This window comes from Schistocerca americana, chromosome 2, assembly GCF_021461395.2.
Source record: "Schistocerca americana isolate TAMUIC-IGC-003095 chromosome 2, iqSchAmer2.1, whole genome shotgun sequence".
Classification (NCBI taxonomy): Eukaryota; Metazoa; Arthropoda; class Insecta; order Orthoptera; family Acrididae; genus Schistocerca; species Schistocerca americana.
Genome location: NC_060120.1, coordinates 505,575,124 through 505,592,451, shown reverse-complemented (window position 1 = coordinate 505,592,451; position 17,328 = coordinate 505,575,124). Strand labels below are relative to the sequence as shown.

General features: G+C 42.8%; 1 protein-coding gene across 2 annotated transcripts in view; it reads left to right on the top strand.

Moving 5' to 3' along the window:
- LOC124595786 (juvenile hormone esterase-like) overlaps window positions 1-17,328 on the top strand; it is a 77,048-nt gene that overhangs the window by 23,321 nt on the left and 36,399 nt on the right. For both annotated transcript variants that reach the window (XM_047134675.1, XM_047134674.1), the window contains exon 4: window positions 15,161-15,346. In XM_047134675.1, coding sequence (XP_046990631.1) covers window positions 15,161-15,346 — 186 coding nt within the window. The remainder of the gene's footprint in view (window positions 1-15,160; window positions 15,347-17,328) is intronic.

Genomic DNA, 17,328 nt, shown 5'->3' with positions numbered 1-17,328 from the left:
TGCCGCCAGTGGCACAAACTGTAATTCATTTCTTCAGCTTCTAACATAATCGTAGATAAATGCAGTTCACATTTTACTAGACGTGTTTCCCCTTAATTCATTGAATTTTAGTGACCTGAAATACATACAAATTTTCACTTAAATGCAGAACTACTAATTTACATATTGTGCCATTGCACTTAGAAGCTACAAATACTTCTGATCCTGGCACTTTATTGCAAAATACATGCCTTTTATTATGTCTGGTACGTGTGTTCGCTATTTTACTGATGGAGGTAGTTGTCTAGTAATCGAAACGTCCAGCGTAGCGGGTCCAAACCTGCTTCAATTTTCAATGAGAATCATTAGCAATGGCGGCCGAAGTCTTCCGGCATAAGAAGTCACCCTCATTCTCTCAACGGCCTTGTCGAAGATGGCAGTCGGACGGACGAAGGTTCAAGACACTCTCTTGCTCTTGGCAGGGGAAACGGTCTATATGGACTGATGATCTCTTCATCGGAAAAATATTCCAGATAAGTCCTCCATTCAGATCTCGGGGACTGCCAAGAAGATAGATGACAATCAGAAACAGATGGCATAATCAAGGAAAGGTTAACGCTCTAAGAGTCAGAGTTTGAAATGTCAGATGTTGGAACGTGGCAGGGAAGCCTGGAAATATGAAACGGAAATTGTAAGGGCTCAATCTAGATGTAGTGAGCGTAAGCGAAGTTAAATGCTAACAATTTAAGAACTTCTGATCCGGTGAGAACTGTGGATCATCAACAGCAGCATCAACGGCACAACGAACTAGAATTAGTTATGAATAGGAATGTAGGGAAAAGAGCGAGCTGCTGTGAACGGTTCAGTGATGGGATACTGCTCAGAACCGCGCATCGCGCCACATTTACCAGCTCCATCCCGCCTGCGGCCGACCACTCCGTTCTGCGGGCAGCCGATTTCAATCATACCGGGAACAAAAGTACGCGAGCTGCAATGCGCTTTCGAGGCCGGAGACTTGTACGGGTGCCCGGTCCTGCCCAGGTGTCAACAGGGTGCGGTACACTAAGGAAACAGACAGCGCTGGGAAGGCGGAAACAAGGGGCAACAGGCGAGCGGAATAGCTTTATGAATCGTCTGCTTTCCTCTGAGATATGCTAGGAAGGTTTGATATGCTAGGAAGAGGCTGTTCTTTAGCCTTTGTAAAGAAAAATAAATTTCTTTCTTTCTGATCTGCTGCTTTGCTTATTTGCCTGTATTGTGTTTATGTAGGTCTTCTTCGCTTTTTAGTTTGGATTTTGGAATTTAGCCCGTCTATTATCTATATATCGTATACATTGGTAACTGGGAAGTACACTGCCTTGGAGAAATATGACCAGAACAACTGTTATCAAGAAAATATTAGATTCATAAAAATGTTATTCAGCACACTGAAAGACCAGATACAAGAACGTAAGATAGTACGGTAAACAACTTCATGAAACATGAAAACTAAAGTTTTAATTATTACATGATATTTAATTTCATCCATATCTTGCAGCTTCAAACGTGACTGTATTCAGTTCGATGTAAATATTAATGAAAAGACGCCTTCAGTCACAACTTCTCTTGTTTTATTAAGTACACGATGCATTTCGGATCTTTTGGATGCATCATCAAGTGTCATTTGCCTTGACACATGTTTTATTTTTCCTCTTGAATGAGGTGAAATGCATATTTCAGTCACGAGAAGATTTCATGTTAGGTTCCGATTTTTCACAAGTCAAAATCTAAAAATATGTCGGAAATAGTTGAAAAGATGAAAACTGTAAACCTACCACATAATCCAAGAAAAGCATTTTCATCCTTTTAGCACCATCATACATTCTTTTCTCCGTCCTGTTTCTACATATCACTTCATTCAAGAGGCACATTTGCATACACATGTTTGTAGACACTCCACAGTTATTTTTGTACATGGTGTGATCTAAGATGTATTTATTCGTAGTGCTAAGGATCTAATTATAAAACAATTGACGTATGCAGGGAATAACTTTAGAATAAGACTTTAAAAATACTGAAATAAATGGGACTTGAGGAATCAGTTTGTACATAGATTCCGGTTTTTTCATTTTATGGAATTATATCTCCAGTTGTTCTAACAGATTTGTTGTTCTACAATTGGCTTCATTATGTAGTACTACCAAATTATTTTCTAGACTGTTGATGACATGCTTCGTTTCAACATATGTTGTGACATAACTGATTTTTCGAAGTGATTGAGCCTGAGAAAATTTATGTGTTCTTGAAGACGGGTTTTCAAGTTTCTGCATGAAACCCTGAAAACAGTTTGTCAAGAGACAAAGGTAGTAAACATGATAAACATGAAACTCAGTAATAACAGTTCCATCATTCGGAAAGCTGACAAAAGCAACTCTGTAGTAATTGTGAACAAAAATGAATACATCACTAAAGCACTGAATTTCTTTTCTGAAAACAACATAACAGAGCTCAGATAAGATCCAACTGCAAAACTGCACTACAAAATCAGAAGATATTGTTAGTAAATGCAATTTCTTCTTCGCAGAAAAACAAGCAAAAGTATTCATTTTGATGAATCCCACAGCCACAAGACTAAGAGATCAACCCAAGACTCGTAAACCTCATGTTCCACTCAAGCCTACTGATAGTTATAAAAATACACCTACCTCCCAATTGATGAAAGAATTTCTGAAGTAGTACTATACGTTTGGAAAGCCATATTTAGTTGAGAACACAACTGAATTACCAACTAAAATTAAAGAAATAAATATGCATGAAGGTGCCAGGTTGGCCTCTTTTGATATAATTATTTACAAATGTACCAACTCAAGAAACTATAGACATAATCTTTGAATACTTAGTTGTTGTTGCTGTTGTTGTTGTTGTTGTTGTCTTCGGCCATGAGACTGGTTTGATGCAGCTCTCCATGTTTATCCTGCGCAAGCTTCTTCATCTCCAAGTAACTACTGCAATCTACATCCTTCTGAATCTGCTTAGTGTATTCATCTCTTGGTCTCCTTCTACGAGTTTTACCCTCCACGCTGCCCTCCAGTATTAAATTGGTGATCCCTTGATTTCTCAGAATATGTCATACCAACCGAACCATTCTTCTAGTCAACTTGTGCCACAAATTCCTCTTCTCCCCAATTCTATTCGGTTACGTGATCTACCCATTTATCATCAGCATTCTTCTTTAGCACCACATTTTGAAAGCTCCTATTCTCTTCTTGTCCAAACTATTTATCGTCCTTGTTTCACTTCCATATATGGATACATTTCACGCAAATACTTTCAGAAAAACTTCCTGAAACTTAAATCCATACACGATATTAACGAATTTCTCTTCTACAGAAACGCTACTCTTGCCGTTGCCACTCGACATATTATAACCTCTCTTCCTCGACTATCATCACCTATTTTTTTCCCCAAATAGCAAAGCTAATCAACTACTTTAGATGTCTCATTTCCTAATCTAATAACCTCAGCATCACCTGATTTAATTTGACTGCACTTCATTGTCCTCGTTTTGCTTTTGTTGATGTTTATCTTATATCTTACTCTCAAGAGACTTTCCATTCCGTTGAACTGCTCTGCCAGGTCCTTTACTGTCTCTCACAGAATTACAATGTCATCGGCAAACCTCAAAGTTTTTACATCTTCACCATGGATTTTAATTCCTACTAGAAATTTTTCTTTGGTCTCCTTAACTGCTTGCTCAATATACAGATCGCATAACATCGGATATACGCTACAACCCTTCCCAACCACTACTTCCCCTTCATGCCCACCAACTCATAACTGCCATCTGGTTTCTGTACAAATTGTAAATGGCGTTCCTCTCCCTGTGTTTGACCCCCTGCACTTTCAGAATTTGAAAGAGAGTATTCTAGTCAACAGTGGCAAAAGCTTTCTCTAAGTCTACAAATGCTAGAAACGTATGTTTGCCTTTCCTTAAACTATCTTCTAAGATAAGTCATAGGGTCAGTAGTGCCTCACTTGTTCCAACATTTCTACAGAATCCAAGCTGATCTTCCCTGAGGTAGGCTTCAATCAGTTCTTCCATTTGTCTGTAAAGAATTCGTTGTAGTGTTTTGTAGTTGTGACTCATTAAACTAATAGTTGGGTAATTCTCACAACTGTCAACACCTGCTTTCTTCGGGAATTGAATTATTATATTCTTTTTGTAGTATGATGGTATTTAGCCGCGCTCATACATGTTTGCTCAACAGATGGTATAGTTTTGTCAGGGCTGGCTCTGCCAAGTATATCAGTAGTTTTAATGGAATGTTGTCTACTCCTGGGGCCTTGTTTCGACTTAGGTCTTTTAGTGCTCTATCAAATTCTTCATGCAGTATCATATAACCCTTTTCATCTTCGTCTACGTTCTCATATATTTCCATAACATTGCCTCCAAATACATCGCACCTGTATAGACCGTCTATATAATCCTTTTACCTTTCTGCTTTCCCTTCTTTGCTTCGAAACATTTTTCCATCTGAGCCCTGGATATTCATACAAGAGATACTCTTTTCTCCAAACGTCTCTTTAATTTTCCTGTAGGCAGTATCTATCTTAGCCCTCATGATATATGCCTTTAAATCCTTACATTTGTCCTCCAGCTATCCCTGCTTAGCCATTTTGCACTTCCTGGCGATCTCACTTTTGATTTGTTTATAGTGTTTTTTGCCTACTTCATTTACTGCATTTTTATATTTTCTCCTATCACCAATTAAATTCAATATATCTTCTGTTACCCAAGGATTTCTACCAGTCCTCGTCTTTTTACCTACTTGATCCTTTACTGCCTTCTATATTTCATCTTTCAAAGCTACTCATTTTTTTTCTACTGTATTTCCTTCCCCTAGTTCTTGACAATTGTTCCCTAATGCTCTCACTGAAACTCCCTACCACCTCTGGATATTTCAGTTTATCCAAGTCCCATCTCCTTAAATTCCCACATTCTTGCAGTTTCCTCACTTTTAATCTACAGCTCACAATCAATAGCGGCCAGAGTCCACGTATGTTCCTGGAAATGTCTTAAAATTTAAAATCTTGTTCCTAAATCTCTATCTTAGCACCTACTAGAGTCTATCTGAAATCTTAAGTGTCTCCAGGCGTCTTTCACGTCTACAGCCTTCTTTTATGATTCTTAAACCAAGTGTTAGCTATCCCTTCATTATCTGAATAAGTTCTTTTATCTCATAATACATTTCTTTAATCTCTTCATAATCTGCGAAGCTTTTTGGCATATAATCTTGTACTAATGTGGTAGGTGTGGGCTTCGTGTCTATCTTGGCTATATTAATGGGTTCACTATGTTGTTTGTAGTAGCTTACCTGATCTCCTATTTTTTTATTCATTATTAAACCTACTCCTGCATTACCCCTATTTAATTTTTCATTTATAACCCTGTACTCATCTGACCAGAAGTCTTGTTCGCCCTGCCACCGAACTTCACTAATTAAGACTATACTTAAGTTCAACCTATGCACTTCCGTTTTTAATTTTTCTAAACTACTACCCGATTAAGGGATCTGTGACATTCCACGTTCCGATCCGTAGAAGGCCAGTTTTTTTCTTCTGATGCCAAGTATTTAGTAAAACATAAAAATTTGTCATTTACAGGAATCAAGAACATGTTGCAGTTAATATTGTGTCACAGTTATTTTACATTTAATGGGAAAGTTTACCAGCAGAAAATGAGTCTTGCCATGAATATAAGTTCTTTAATGAAAACAATAGACTCAAAAGTAGAATTATATATTACTGGAGATGATATCTTGATGATATCTTGCTGCTGTTTGATGGAACAAACGAGGAGTTTGAAGAACTACTAACAGCATTCAATTCTTTGCACAAAAAGATAAAATTCACAGTAGGAGATGAGGACAACAAAAGCATAGATTTCCTGGACCTTAAAATTCACCAACCATCAACAAAAACATAAGTTCAGCATACACAGCAAACACACATACACTGGCATCACAGTGAACAACTCAGCACCCATCCAACCACACAGAAACATCCTGAATTTAGGTCCATGCTCTCTTGATTTAGAAGAAAGCACCCTCAAGAATGAGACAGTAACAACAAAGAGCGTTGCCATAAGTAATGGTTACACAGCCAAAACAGTTGACAATTTAGATAGACAAATACACAAAAGTAAAACAATGAATGGCCACACTGTGAAACAAAAGACCCATATCACAAAAAATCGCTAACGTTTCAAACAAAAATGTAACAGTTGCATCCTGAACTAATAATAAGTTACGAAACTTACTCGTCCGTAACATAAAATAAATTATCCAAACAAAAAAAAAAAAAAAAGAAAAAACAGTGGAGTGTTCAAAGTATACGAGTAATGCTCCAGTTATCCTGCCTACTATATAGGGAAAACAGACAGGAACTTTAAAATCCGTCATCAAGAACACACAAATACTTTCAGGCTCAACGACTTAGAAAAATCAGCTATTGCATAACGTATGTTGGAGACGAAACATGTCATCAACAGTCTAGAAACCAATTTGGTAGTACTACATCATGAAACCAATTGTAAGACCGTAAATCTGTTAGAACAACTGGAGACATAACTCCACAAAATTAAAAGACCGGATTTATGTTAAATGAACAAACAGATTTCGCAAGTCCCAGTTATTTCAGTAATTTTAAAGACTTATTCTAAATTTATTCCCTGCATACGTCAATTATTTGATAATTATGACTTTAGCACTACGAATAAATACATCTTTGATTACAGCATGTACAAAAATATCTCTGCAGCGCTGCCCCTTGAGTGAAGTGATATACGCGAAAAAGGCGGAGAAAAGAATTTATGTTGGTGCTAAAAAGTAAAAAACGTTTTTCTTGGATTGTGTGGTATGTTTATAGTGTTCATCTTTCAACTATTTTGCCCATACTTTCCGCGTTTGACTTATGAAAATCGTGACCTAAAGTGAATCTTTTCATGACAGGAATATGCATTTCACATCATTCAACAGAAAAAATAAACCATGTGTTAAGACAAATGACACCTGATGATGGACCAAGAGGGTCCGAAGTGCATCTTTTACTTCATAAAAGACGAGACGTTGTGTATTACATGATATACTAAAGGCCCAGGACAGTTCCACATCTCATTGAAGAAAACATATTTTGTTCATTAGTTATGTGGACTTGTTGCACGGGCAGAAGGTACAGACTGTGCCCCTGGGATGATTGAACGCAAGATGTGTCACCCGATGTCTAGGTGGTCTTGAGGATGGGTGTGCAGACTATGTAGCGCGGCTCTCTGAGCTACCCAAACGAAGACGATTAATGCAAACGAGGTAGTCCCGCACAAGCAAGTACATACAACTAAGATGGGAAGAGGAGGTAAGAAAAAAAATTTCTTGGTTGAGGTAAAAGGAAAAATTCACGTTAACTGCTTATAGAGGTAGATCAAATTTGAAATACTGTATAAATATTAAATTTTTATTAGCAGAATCTTGCACCAGGCCACTATGATTGGGACTGACACAAATTTAAGCAATGACCCTAAATACCTTAGGCTTACCATATTGAAACCTAAATAATACAAATGAGCTCGCTTATCAATTAAAATGCAACTAACCTGATGGCTAGCCAGCTCAAGAAATTTACAGGAAACTTAAATACAGAATTTGCAATGACGTCTTAACTGGGTTACAAATTTAGATCACCAAGACCTGTAATGCTGTCCAGCATTGTACACGTAAAATCCCAAAACACAAAACAAGAGAAATTAGGCTTCAGTATCGCAGAGTTTACCGCAGTTCCAACGGTGAGCCCAAAAGTGGATAACAGATCACGTACATCCAGCAAAACAACCATCCGGTGATGTAACCATCGCTTAAACTTAGTAGTCCACATCGGTAATACAAAAACACATCAAAATGTCCATCAACTGCAATGCTAATAAAATACATTAATTGGGCTCTGAGCACTATGGGACTGAACATCTTTGGTCATCAGTCCCAGAGAACTTAGAACTACTTAAACCTAACTAACCTAAGGACATAATAACACACCCAGACATCACGAAGCAGAGAAAATCCCTGACCCCGCCGGGAATCGAACCGGGAACCCGGACGCGGGACATGAATTGGGAACAAATCGCTCACATGATGCCTAACCATATCACAATGCGCATAGCCGGAGACAGAGTAGCTGAAGGCAGTCTGTTAAAATACACTACTGCCCATTAATATTGCTACACCACGAAGATGACATGCTACAGACGCGCAGTTTAACAGACAGGAATAAGATGCTGTGATATGCAAATGATTAGCTTTTCAGAGCATTCACACAAGGTTTCCGCCGGTGGCGACACCCACAACGTGCTGACATGAGGAAGTTTCCAACCGATTTCTCACACACAAACAGCAGTTGACCGCCGTTGCCTGGTGAAACGTTATTGTGATTCCTCGTGTAAGGAGGAGAAATACGTACCATCAAGTTTCCGACTTTGATAAAGGTCGGATTGTAGCCTATCGCGATTGCACTTTATCGTATCGCGACATTGATGCTCGCGTTGGTCGAGATCCAATGACTGTTAGCAGAATATGGAATCGCTGGGTTCAGGGGGTAATGTGGAACGCCGTGCTGGATCCCAACGACCTCGTGTCATTAGCAGTCGAGATGACGGGCATCCTATCCGCATGGCTGTGACGGATCGTGCAACCACGTCTCGATCCCTGAATCAACAGATGGGGACGTTTGCAAGACAACAACCAACTCCACGAACCGTTCGACGACATTTGCAGTAGCATGGACTATCAGCTCGGAGACCATGGGTGCGGTTACCCTTGACGCTGCATCACAGACAGGAGCACCTGCGATGGTGTACTCAACGACGAACCTGGGTGCACGAATGGCAAAACGTCATTTTTTCGGATGAATCCAGGTTCTGTTTACAGCATCATGATGGTGGCATCCGTGTTTGGTGACATCGCGGTGAACGCACATTGATAGCGTGCATTCGTCATCGCCATACTGGCGTATCACCCGGCGTGATGGTATGGGGTGCCACTTGTTACACGTCTCGGTCACCTCTTGTTCACATTGACAGCACTTTGAGCAGTGGATACTACTTTTCAGATGTGTTACGACCCGTGGCTCTACCCTTCATTCGATCCCTGCAAAACCCTACATTTCAGCAGGATAATGCACGACTGCATGTGCAGGTCCTTTGCACGCCTTTCTGGATACAGAAAATGTTCGACTGCTGCCCTGGCCACCACATTCTGCAGATCTCTCCCCAACTGAATACGTCTGGTCAATGGTGGCCGAGTAACTGGCTCGTCACAATACGCCAGTCACTAATCTTAATGAACTGTGGTATCGTGTTGAAGTTGCATGGGCAGCTGTACCTGGACGCCGGCCGCGGTGGTCTCGCGGTTCTAGGCGCGCAGTCCGGAACCGCGCGACTGCTACGGTCGCTGGTTCGAATCCTGCCTCGGGCATGGATGTGTGTGATGTCTTTAGGTTAGTTAGGTTTAAGTAGTTCTAAGTTCTAGGGGACTGATGACCACAGCTGTTAAGTCCCATAGTGCTCAGAGCCATTTGAACCATTTTGTACCTGGACACGTCATCCAAGCTCTGTTTGACTGAATGCCCATTCGTATCAAGGCCGTTATTACGGCCAGAGGTGGTTGTTCTGGGCACTGATTTCTCAGGATCTATGCACCCAAATTGTGTGAAAATGTAATCACTTGTTTGTTGTAGTATAATATATTTGTCCAATGAATACCCGTTTATCATCTGTATTTCTTCTTGGTGTAGCAATTTTAGTGGCCAGTAGTGTACAATCTCAAGCCAGCCCCCAGCCACGCTGGCAAAACATATGCTGCAGGAAGCAATTACAACTCTTGGATCCAGAGTTCGGAAAATACCTCCACTTCCAGAAGATCAGCTTCATGTTCGGCAAATACGGCTTTAATGGAAAAATGGAAGGCCTGCCAAATCAGTTCGGCCCATCGGCCAACGTGCAACCAAAATTCGCCAAGACCAATAGGACAGTCAGCACTGCGTAGTGCTGCCAGGTCGCGCAGCGTGGGGTGCTACCACAGGTGCGCAAAACGCCCAGTGACACACATATGCTTCTAAGCGGTCTACTCAGGTTCCGTGCCCTCGCCTAGTTGCCCACAGGCCAGCTCCTGCATGGCTTCACTTCCCTTCCAGTCCCGTAGGGCCACGTAGCTACACTGCGCGATACTCTACCAGAGATACGCAGTGTGCGATGGATCGACTCGAGCCGCCGCGCCTCAGTTTCTACTCCTTATTACTATTTAAATTGTTAAATATGATTTTGCTTACTCTATTTAACACTTGTACCAGAGGAGCGTAATTGTGGTTGTGGTGAAAATTAGACGTGAAGCGAAAGATTCAGTCATTGTTGGACGGGACACCCCATCGTGGGAAGTCAGGCCACCGCGTTGCCAGTCTTATTTCACATGTCACCACACCGGACGAATTGCGTGTCGGTGTGATGATGAAAGGATTATGAGGACAACACCAACATCCAGTCCACGAGCAGACAAAATCGCCAACCCGACCGGGAACCGAAATCGGGCGCTTTGCTTGATACACAAACAAGTTACCAATCAGCTAAGCAGGCGCACACGTGTCTTGTAATTCGCGTAAATAACGGGCCACCGATACAAGTACATGGCGATAGCACACGATAGGGTCCAATATGGGTGCCATAGGGTCTATATCAGACGAATTTGGTGGCTGATATTTTAAACCATACTATCACAGTTTTCGTTGAACGACAGGAACGACTATACTGATGAAAGATGACTTTACTGCCGCTGAAGATGTTGTTGTTGTGCTCTTCAGTCCTGAGATTGGTTTGATACAGCTCTCCGTGCTACTTTATCCTGTGCAAGTTTCTTCATCTCCCAGTACCTACTGCAGTCTACATCCTCCTGAATCTGCTTAGTGTATTCATCTCTTGGTCTCCCTCTACGATTTTTACTCTCCACGATGCCCTCCACTACTAAATTGGTGATCCCTTGATGCCTCAGAACATGTCCTACCAACCGATCCCTTCTTCTGGTCAAGTTGTGCCACAAACTCCACTCCTCCCCAGTTCTATTCCATACCTCCTCTTTAGTTATGTGATCTACCCATCTAATCTTCAGCATTCTTCTGTAGCATCACATTTCGAAAGGATCTGTTCTCTTTTTGTCTAAACTATTTATCGTCCATGGTTCACTTCCATACAGGGCTAAACTCCATACAAATACTTCCAGAAACGACTTCCTGACACTTAAATATATACTCGATGTTAACAAATTTCTCTTCTTCAGAAACGCTTTCCTTGCCATTGCCAGTCTACATTTTATATCCTCTCTACTTCGATCATCATCAAATATTTTGCTCTCCAAATAGCAAAATTCCTTTACTACTTTAAGTGTCTCATTTTCTAATTTAATTCCCTCAGCATCACGCAACTTAATTCGACTACATTCCATTATCCTTTTTTTGCTTTTGTTGATGTTCATGTTATACCCGCCTTTCAAGACACTGTCCATTCTGTTCAACTGCTCTTCCAAGTCCTTTGCTGTCTCTGACAGAATTATAATGCCATTGGCGAACCTCAAAGTTTATCAAGCATGAAAGAATACAGGTTGTTCACAGCTCTCACCGTATCTTCGGTTTCTACTACAGGTCCAATGCAAGCGCAGGAGGATGTTCCCGTCGCATGACACCGATCCCACCAGCCTGCGTCGGTGGTGCGGTGCAAATTTCGAGCCGCGGTTCACCTCGGTGACGGCGTTTGTGGAGAACACTATCGACTTAGTGTAGGAGAAATGTGATTCTCCTCAAGACCCGACACGTTAAAATTGATCGACTGTCCAATCCCGATGATCTCATGCACGTTACAACTGGCGATGTCTTTGGGTCAACATGTAAACATGTAGGGGTGGTCTGCTGTGGAGCTCCACGTTCAACAATGTACGATGAACGGTGTTCTCTGAAACACTTATGCGTGCACCAGCATTGTGCTCTTTCGGCAGAGATGGCATAGATCACCGTCTATCCTAAGGGATTTTCTCTGCCTCGTGATGATTGGGTGTTGTGTGATGTCCTTAGGTTAGTTAGGTTTAAGTAGTTCTAAGTTCTAGGGGACTGATGACCATAGATGTTAAGTTACATAGGACTCAGAGCCATTTGACCCATTTTTTAACCGTCCATCCTACTTAACAGAACAGACAAGCTTCCGAATCCCAAGTGCTGTAAAGACTCGAGGAGGCCCAACCGTTTGGCGTCTAGTGACTGTTTCACTGTCCTTCTACCTCTTTCCGCAGACGCTCACGACAGCAGTACGTCAATATTCGACCAGCTTCACTGTTTTCGAGATACTCGTTCACAGACCCTGCATAACAATAATCTGATCGTTGTCAAGTCGCTTATCTCAATGAATTTCCCAATTAGCAGTCCATATCTTCTCTAGGGTGATCCCCCGGCCGTATATCAGAGTACACTCCTGGAAATTGAAATAAGAACACCGTGAATTCATTGTCCCAGGAAGAGGAAACTTTATTGACACATTCCTGGGGTCAGATACATCACATGATCACACTGACAGAACCACAGGCACATAGACACAGGCAACAGAGCATGCACAATGTCGGCACTAGTACAGTGTATATCCACCTTTCGCAGCAATGCAGGCTGCTATTCTCCCATGGAGACGATCGTAGAGATGCTGGATGTAGTCCTGTGGAACGGCTTGCCATGCCATTTCCACCTGGCGCCTCAGTTGGACCAGCGTTCGTGCTGGACGTGCAGACCGCGTGAGACGACGCTTCATCCAGTCCCAAACATGCTCAATGGGGGACAGATCCGGAGATCTTGCTGGCCAGGGTAGTTGACTTACACCTTCTAGAGCACGTTGGGTGGCACGGGATACATGCGGACGTGCATTGTCCTGTTGGAACAGCAAGTTCCCTTGCCGGTCTAGGAATGGTAGAACGATGGGTTCGATGACGGTTTGGATGTACCGTGCACTATTCAGTGTCCCCTCGACGATCACCAGTGGTGTACGGCCAGTGTAGGAGATCGCTCCCCACACCATGATGCCGGGTGTTGGCCCTGTGTGCCTCGGTCGTATGCAGTCCTGATTGTGGCGCTCACCTGCACAGCGCCAAACACGCATACGACCATCATTGGCACCAAGGCAGAAGCGACTCTCATCGCTGAAGACGACACGTCTCCATTCGTCCCTCCATTCACGCCTGTTGCGACACCACTGGAGGCGGGCTGCACGATGTTGGGGCGTGAGCGGAAGACGGCCTAACGGTGTGCGGGACCGTAGCCCAGCTTCATGGAGACGGTTGCGAATGGTCCTCGCCGATACCCCAGGAGCAACAGTGTCCCTAATTTGCTGGGAAGTGGCGGTGCGGTCCCCTACGGCACTGCGTAGGATCCTACGGTCTTGGCGTGCATCCGTGCGTCGCTGCGGTCCGGTCCCAGGTCGACGGGCACGTGCACCTTCCGCCGACCACTGGCGACAACATCGATGTACTGTGGAGACCTCACGCCCCACGTGTTGAGCAATTCGGCGGTACGTCCACCCGGCCTCCCGCATGCCCACTATACGCCCTCGCTCAAAGTCCGTCAACTGCACATACGGTTCACGTCCACGCTGTCGCGGCATGCTACCAGTGTTAAAGACTGCGATGGAGCTCCGTATGCCACGGCAAACTGGCTGACACTAACGGCGGCGGTGCACAAATGCTGCGCAGCTAGCGCCATTCGACGGCCAACACCGCGGTTCCTGGTGTGTCCGCTGTGCCGTGCGTGTGATCATTGCTTGTACAGCCCTCTCGCAGTGTCCGGAGCAAGTATGGTGGGTCTGGTACACCGGTGTCAATGTGTTCTTTTTTCCATTTCCAGGAGTGTATATTTCCTTTGTTGATGGTAGGGAATAAAATTATTACTTCTTTACACTTTCTATTGATAATTTTATGTTTATGTTTGTGTTATTTATGTCTGTATGACATCTATCTAGTCTTTCTTGTGTTCAAAGTTTTCCAGAAATTACTACAACCAGTCGCCTTTTGTAATTTTCCAACTTTTAATACCTTGATCGGTTCCGAATCGCCTGGCGATTAACCACCAGATAGTACATATTTTTTCACCTATTGCATGTCTCGAGTATTGTGAGGTCCTTATAGCCTTGCTAAGATATAAATACGAAACATGTAGCCACTGAAGTCGACCTCATAATGTAAAACATTCTTTCCACATTCAGTGTTTACATGTTTCGTCCTTACATTCAGCCACAGCTATATAACCCCAACAAATTTCCAAAAACGCACTAAATGTGTATCATATGATGAGCCGCTATGAGGTTCGAAAACGGTCGTGGTAATCAGAAATTGCAGAAAGCGACTGGTTGCAATAATTTCTGGAAACATTCACTCATCACAGTCGTGGTCTCCCACATCCGCAATGGGTGAAACTTCAGTATGCGAATTAATATTTTCCTTGTGTGTCTATTTTTTCAAAGATCTGATTTTCTAAATGATTTGTGGACATAAGGGCTATCTTCTTGATGACAGGGAAACCATACCGGATTTCTTATTTATTCCGTCAGGTCTCCCGTGTTACCAGTTCTCGAAATATTGGTTATTTTGGTAATAGATGTCACATCAAAGTATTCTAAATGCGAAAACTCTGTACAGAATAAACAAAATGACATGATGGGAAGATTCATGTATGGAGTGCGTGCTCTGCTGAGAAGAATTTTGGAGGTGTTTGCAGAAGGATATCTCACCAACTGATCACTTAGCACACATTTTAACTAACGTCAACACGCAGTGGAAGTAATAAAACATATGTATTGAGCAATAAAGTATCAAATATGCAGCGTATACATGAAACTTTTCTGGCCGCTGAACAGTATTCAAATAACACACGTGTCATAACGTAGATTACTTCATTCAGTTGTTCGTGAACAGACATAACCTATATATCATTAATATAATTTTATTATCATCTGAGAATCAACATCTCAATTAAATTAAAAATAATTAGTGGAGAGTCCGAATGTTAGACGGTTTTGCACGTTTCTAGACTTGATTTCCTTCACCTCAGAACAGCTATTGCAATCACGTACTTTTCTCTCACGCAGGGTTTCTGTCTACGGAGGACGAGTTGGTGCCCGGAAACGCAGGTCTCAAAGATATGGTGATGGCTTTGAAGTGGGTGAAGAGCAACATCGCCAGATTTGGCGGTGACCCGGGCAACGTCACCATATTTGGTGAGAGCGCGGGTGCCGTAGCCTGTCATATACTCTCCATGTCTTCTGCAGCCAAAGGTAAGACTCGTTCAGAGTGTGGGTGAAGTTTTTCTATTGGAGAATAATCATGACACTATAGAAAAACAGTGAAACTGACGAGCTTTAAATACATGAATCGTAGGAAGATGTGTACCACAGGTACTGTCGCAGCGGAATCATCGGTCTTGTGTTAGCTTTTTTGAGCCATTCAGATGCGTCTATGTACCACCTGCTATTCACTTTGAAGAGTGTATGCAAAACATCTCTCGTGCGAACAGTGCTACATCACTCAGTATAAGCGGCGTGGTGCAGTTGTTGTATAAGACTTTTCTGATGACTGCTCTAAATCTGTTAAAGTGAATGTCAGACAGTTTATTAAGTGGATGGTGACTGTTTGACCACTCTCTTTATTTTCCAACTGAGCTACACTACCCGGCCAATAAATACGTTAAACTAATCTTCACTACTTATTTTAACGGCAGAAGGAAGAAGATGTGCAGTGCGGGTTGCAGCGTAACTATAAAGACTGCAAAATATCTAGGATAGTAGGAGGGAATATTTTAGGTCTCTTATTAAAGATTCGAAATATACATTCACGGGCTGCTGAGTTGTAGAGAGATATTTCTTAGTGCGAGCGCATCCTTTTCCGCCCTGATGGTGGTGTCAGCCGTGGTGTGGATTCAAAAGACACTAAAAGCATGGGAGAGAAATCCAGAGAAAGCGCAACCTCTCACCACAGCTTTTGGACTGTGCTCGCTTCTTGGTCCAAGATGGCGTACGGCGCGCTAGACACGAAGGAACAATTGAAGGGCATCTTCACCCTGTCGACGATTAAGTAAGTTCATGACACGACATCTTCGGCGATGGGAGGTGGCAGATGTACCAGAGGCGGCATTGCGTTCCTCTTATCAAATTCCTCCTCCAACCCTCCCCCCCTCAAGTCCGCTTTCTGAAGAAAACCTCTGTCGCTAACCAGACCGGTGCCCTTTTGGCAAATTTCTTGCATCACCTCATATGATTTTATGAGTTTGACCGTACTTGAACCATGTCATAGCCGTTTACCAAACACACCTCACTTCAGTGGTAGGCCGGCCAGTGTGGCCGAGCGGTTCTAGGCGCTTCAGTCTGGAACCGCTCGAGCGCTACGGTCGCAGGTTCGAATCCTGCCTCGGGCATGGATGTGTGTGGTGTCCTTAAGTTAGCTAGGTTTAAGTAGTTCTAAGTTCTAGGGGACTGATGACCTCGGAAGCTAAGTCCCATAGTGCTCAGAGCCAATTCAGTGGTAGTGGCTTTTTTTCTTTCGTTCCCATATGCGGACGATGGCAGTATTTCTGCACCCACACTCATTTCTACGACGTAATTAAGCGTAAGCACACCTGTGAGGCGATGCTAAAAAAGGGCTCTGAGCACTATGGGACTTAACATCTGAGGTCATCAGTCCCCTAGACTTAGAACTACTTAAACCTAACCAACCTAAGGACATCACACACATCCATGCCCGAGGCAGGATTCTAACCTGCGACCGTAGCAGCAGTGCGGTTCCAGACTGAAGCGCCTAGAACCGCTCGACCACAACGGCCGGCTGAGGCGATGTCTTTGGCATCCCACAAGCGAGGAGCTGATAATGGATTGTATGGCTGCAGATCTGTTTTCGAAGTCTGGAGATGGGTTGAGAAGTGATCTGATGCAAAACGACCGTATGTCACTTACACAGCCCGTGACACAATGCTGCGATTCATCACATGAAAACGTTGCTACTCAAGGCAGTTGATTCTCACGGTGGATGTTTCTCTGGACAAGTGGTATTCAAGATCCGTCATTGACAGGGTGGTTCATTGTCTGCTCGACCTCTGTCATGTGGCGAACAGCCAAGCTGTCGAATGAGATTATCCGTCAAATGACGTTCATTACAACGTCTGATAACTTACCAGTCAAGCGACATGATGGGTTGTTATCTTCGAGTGCAGACAGGTGAACTCACACTTCGATAAGTTATCATTAGGATAGGTAATGCTGACTCA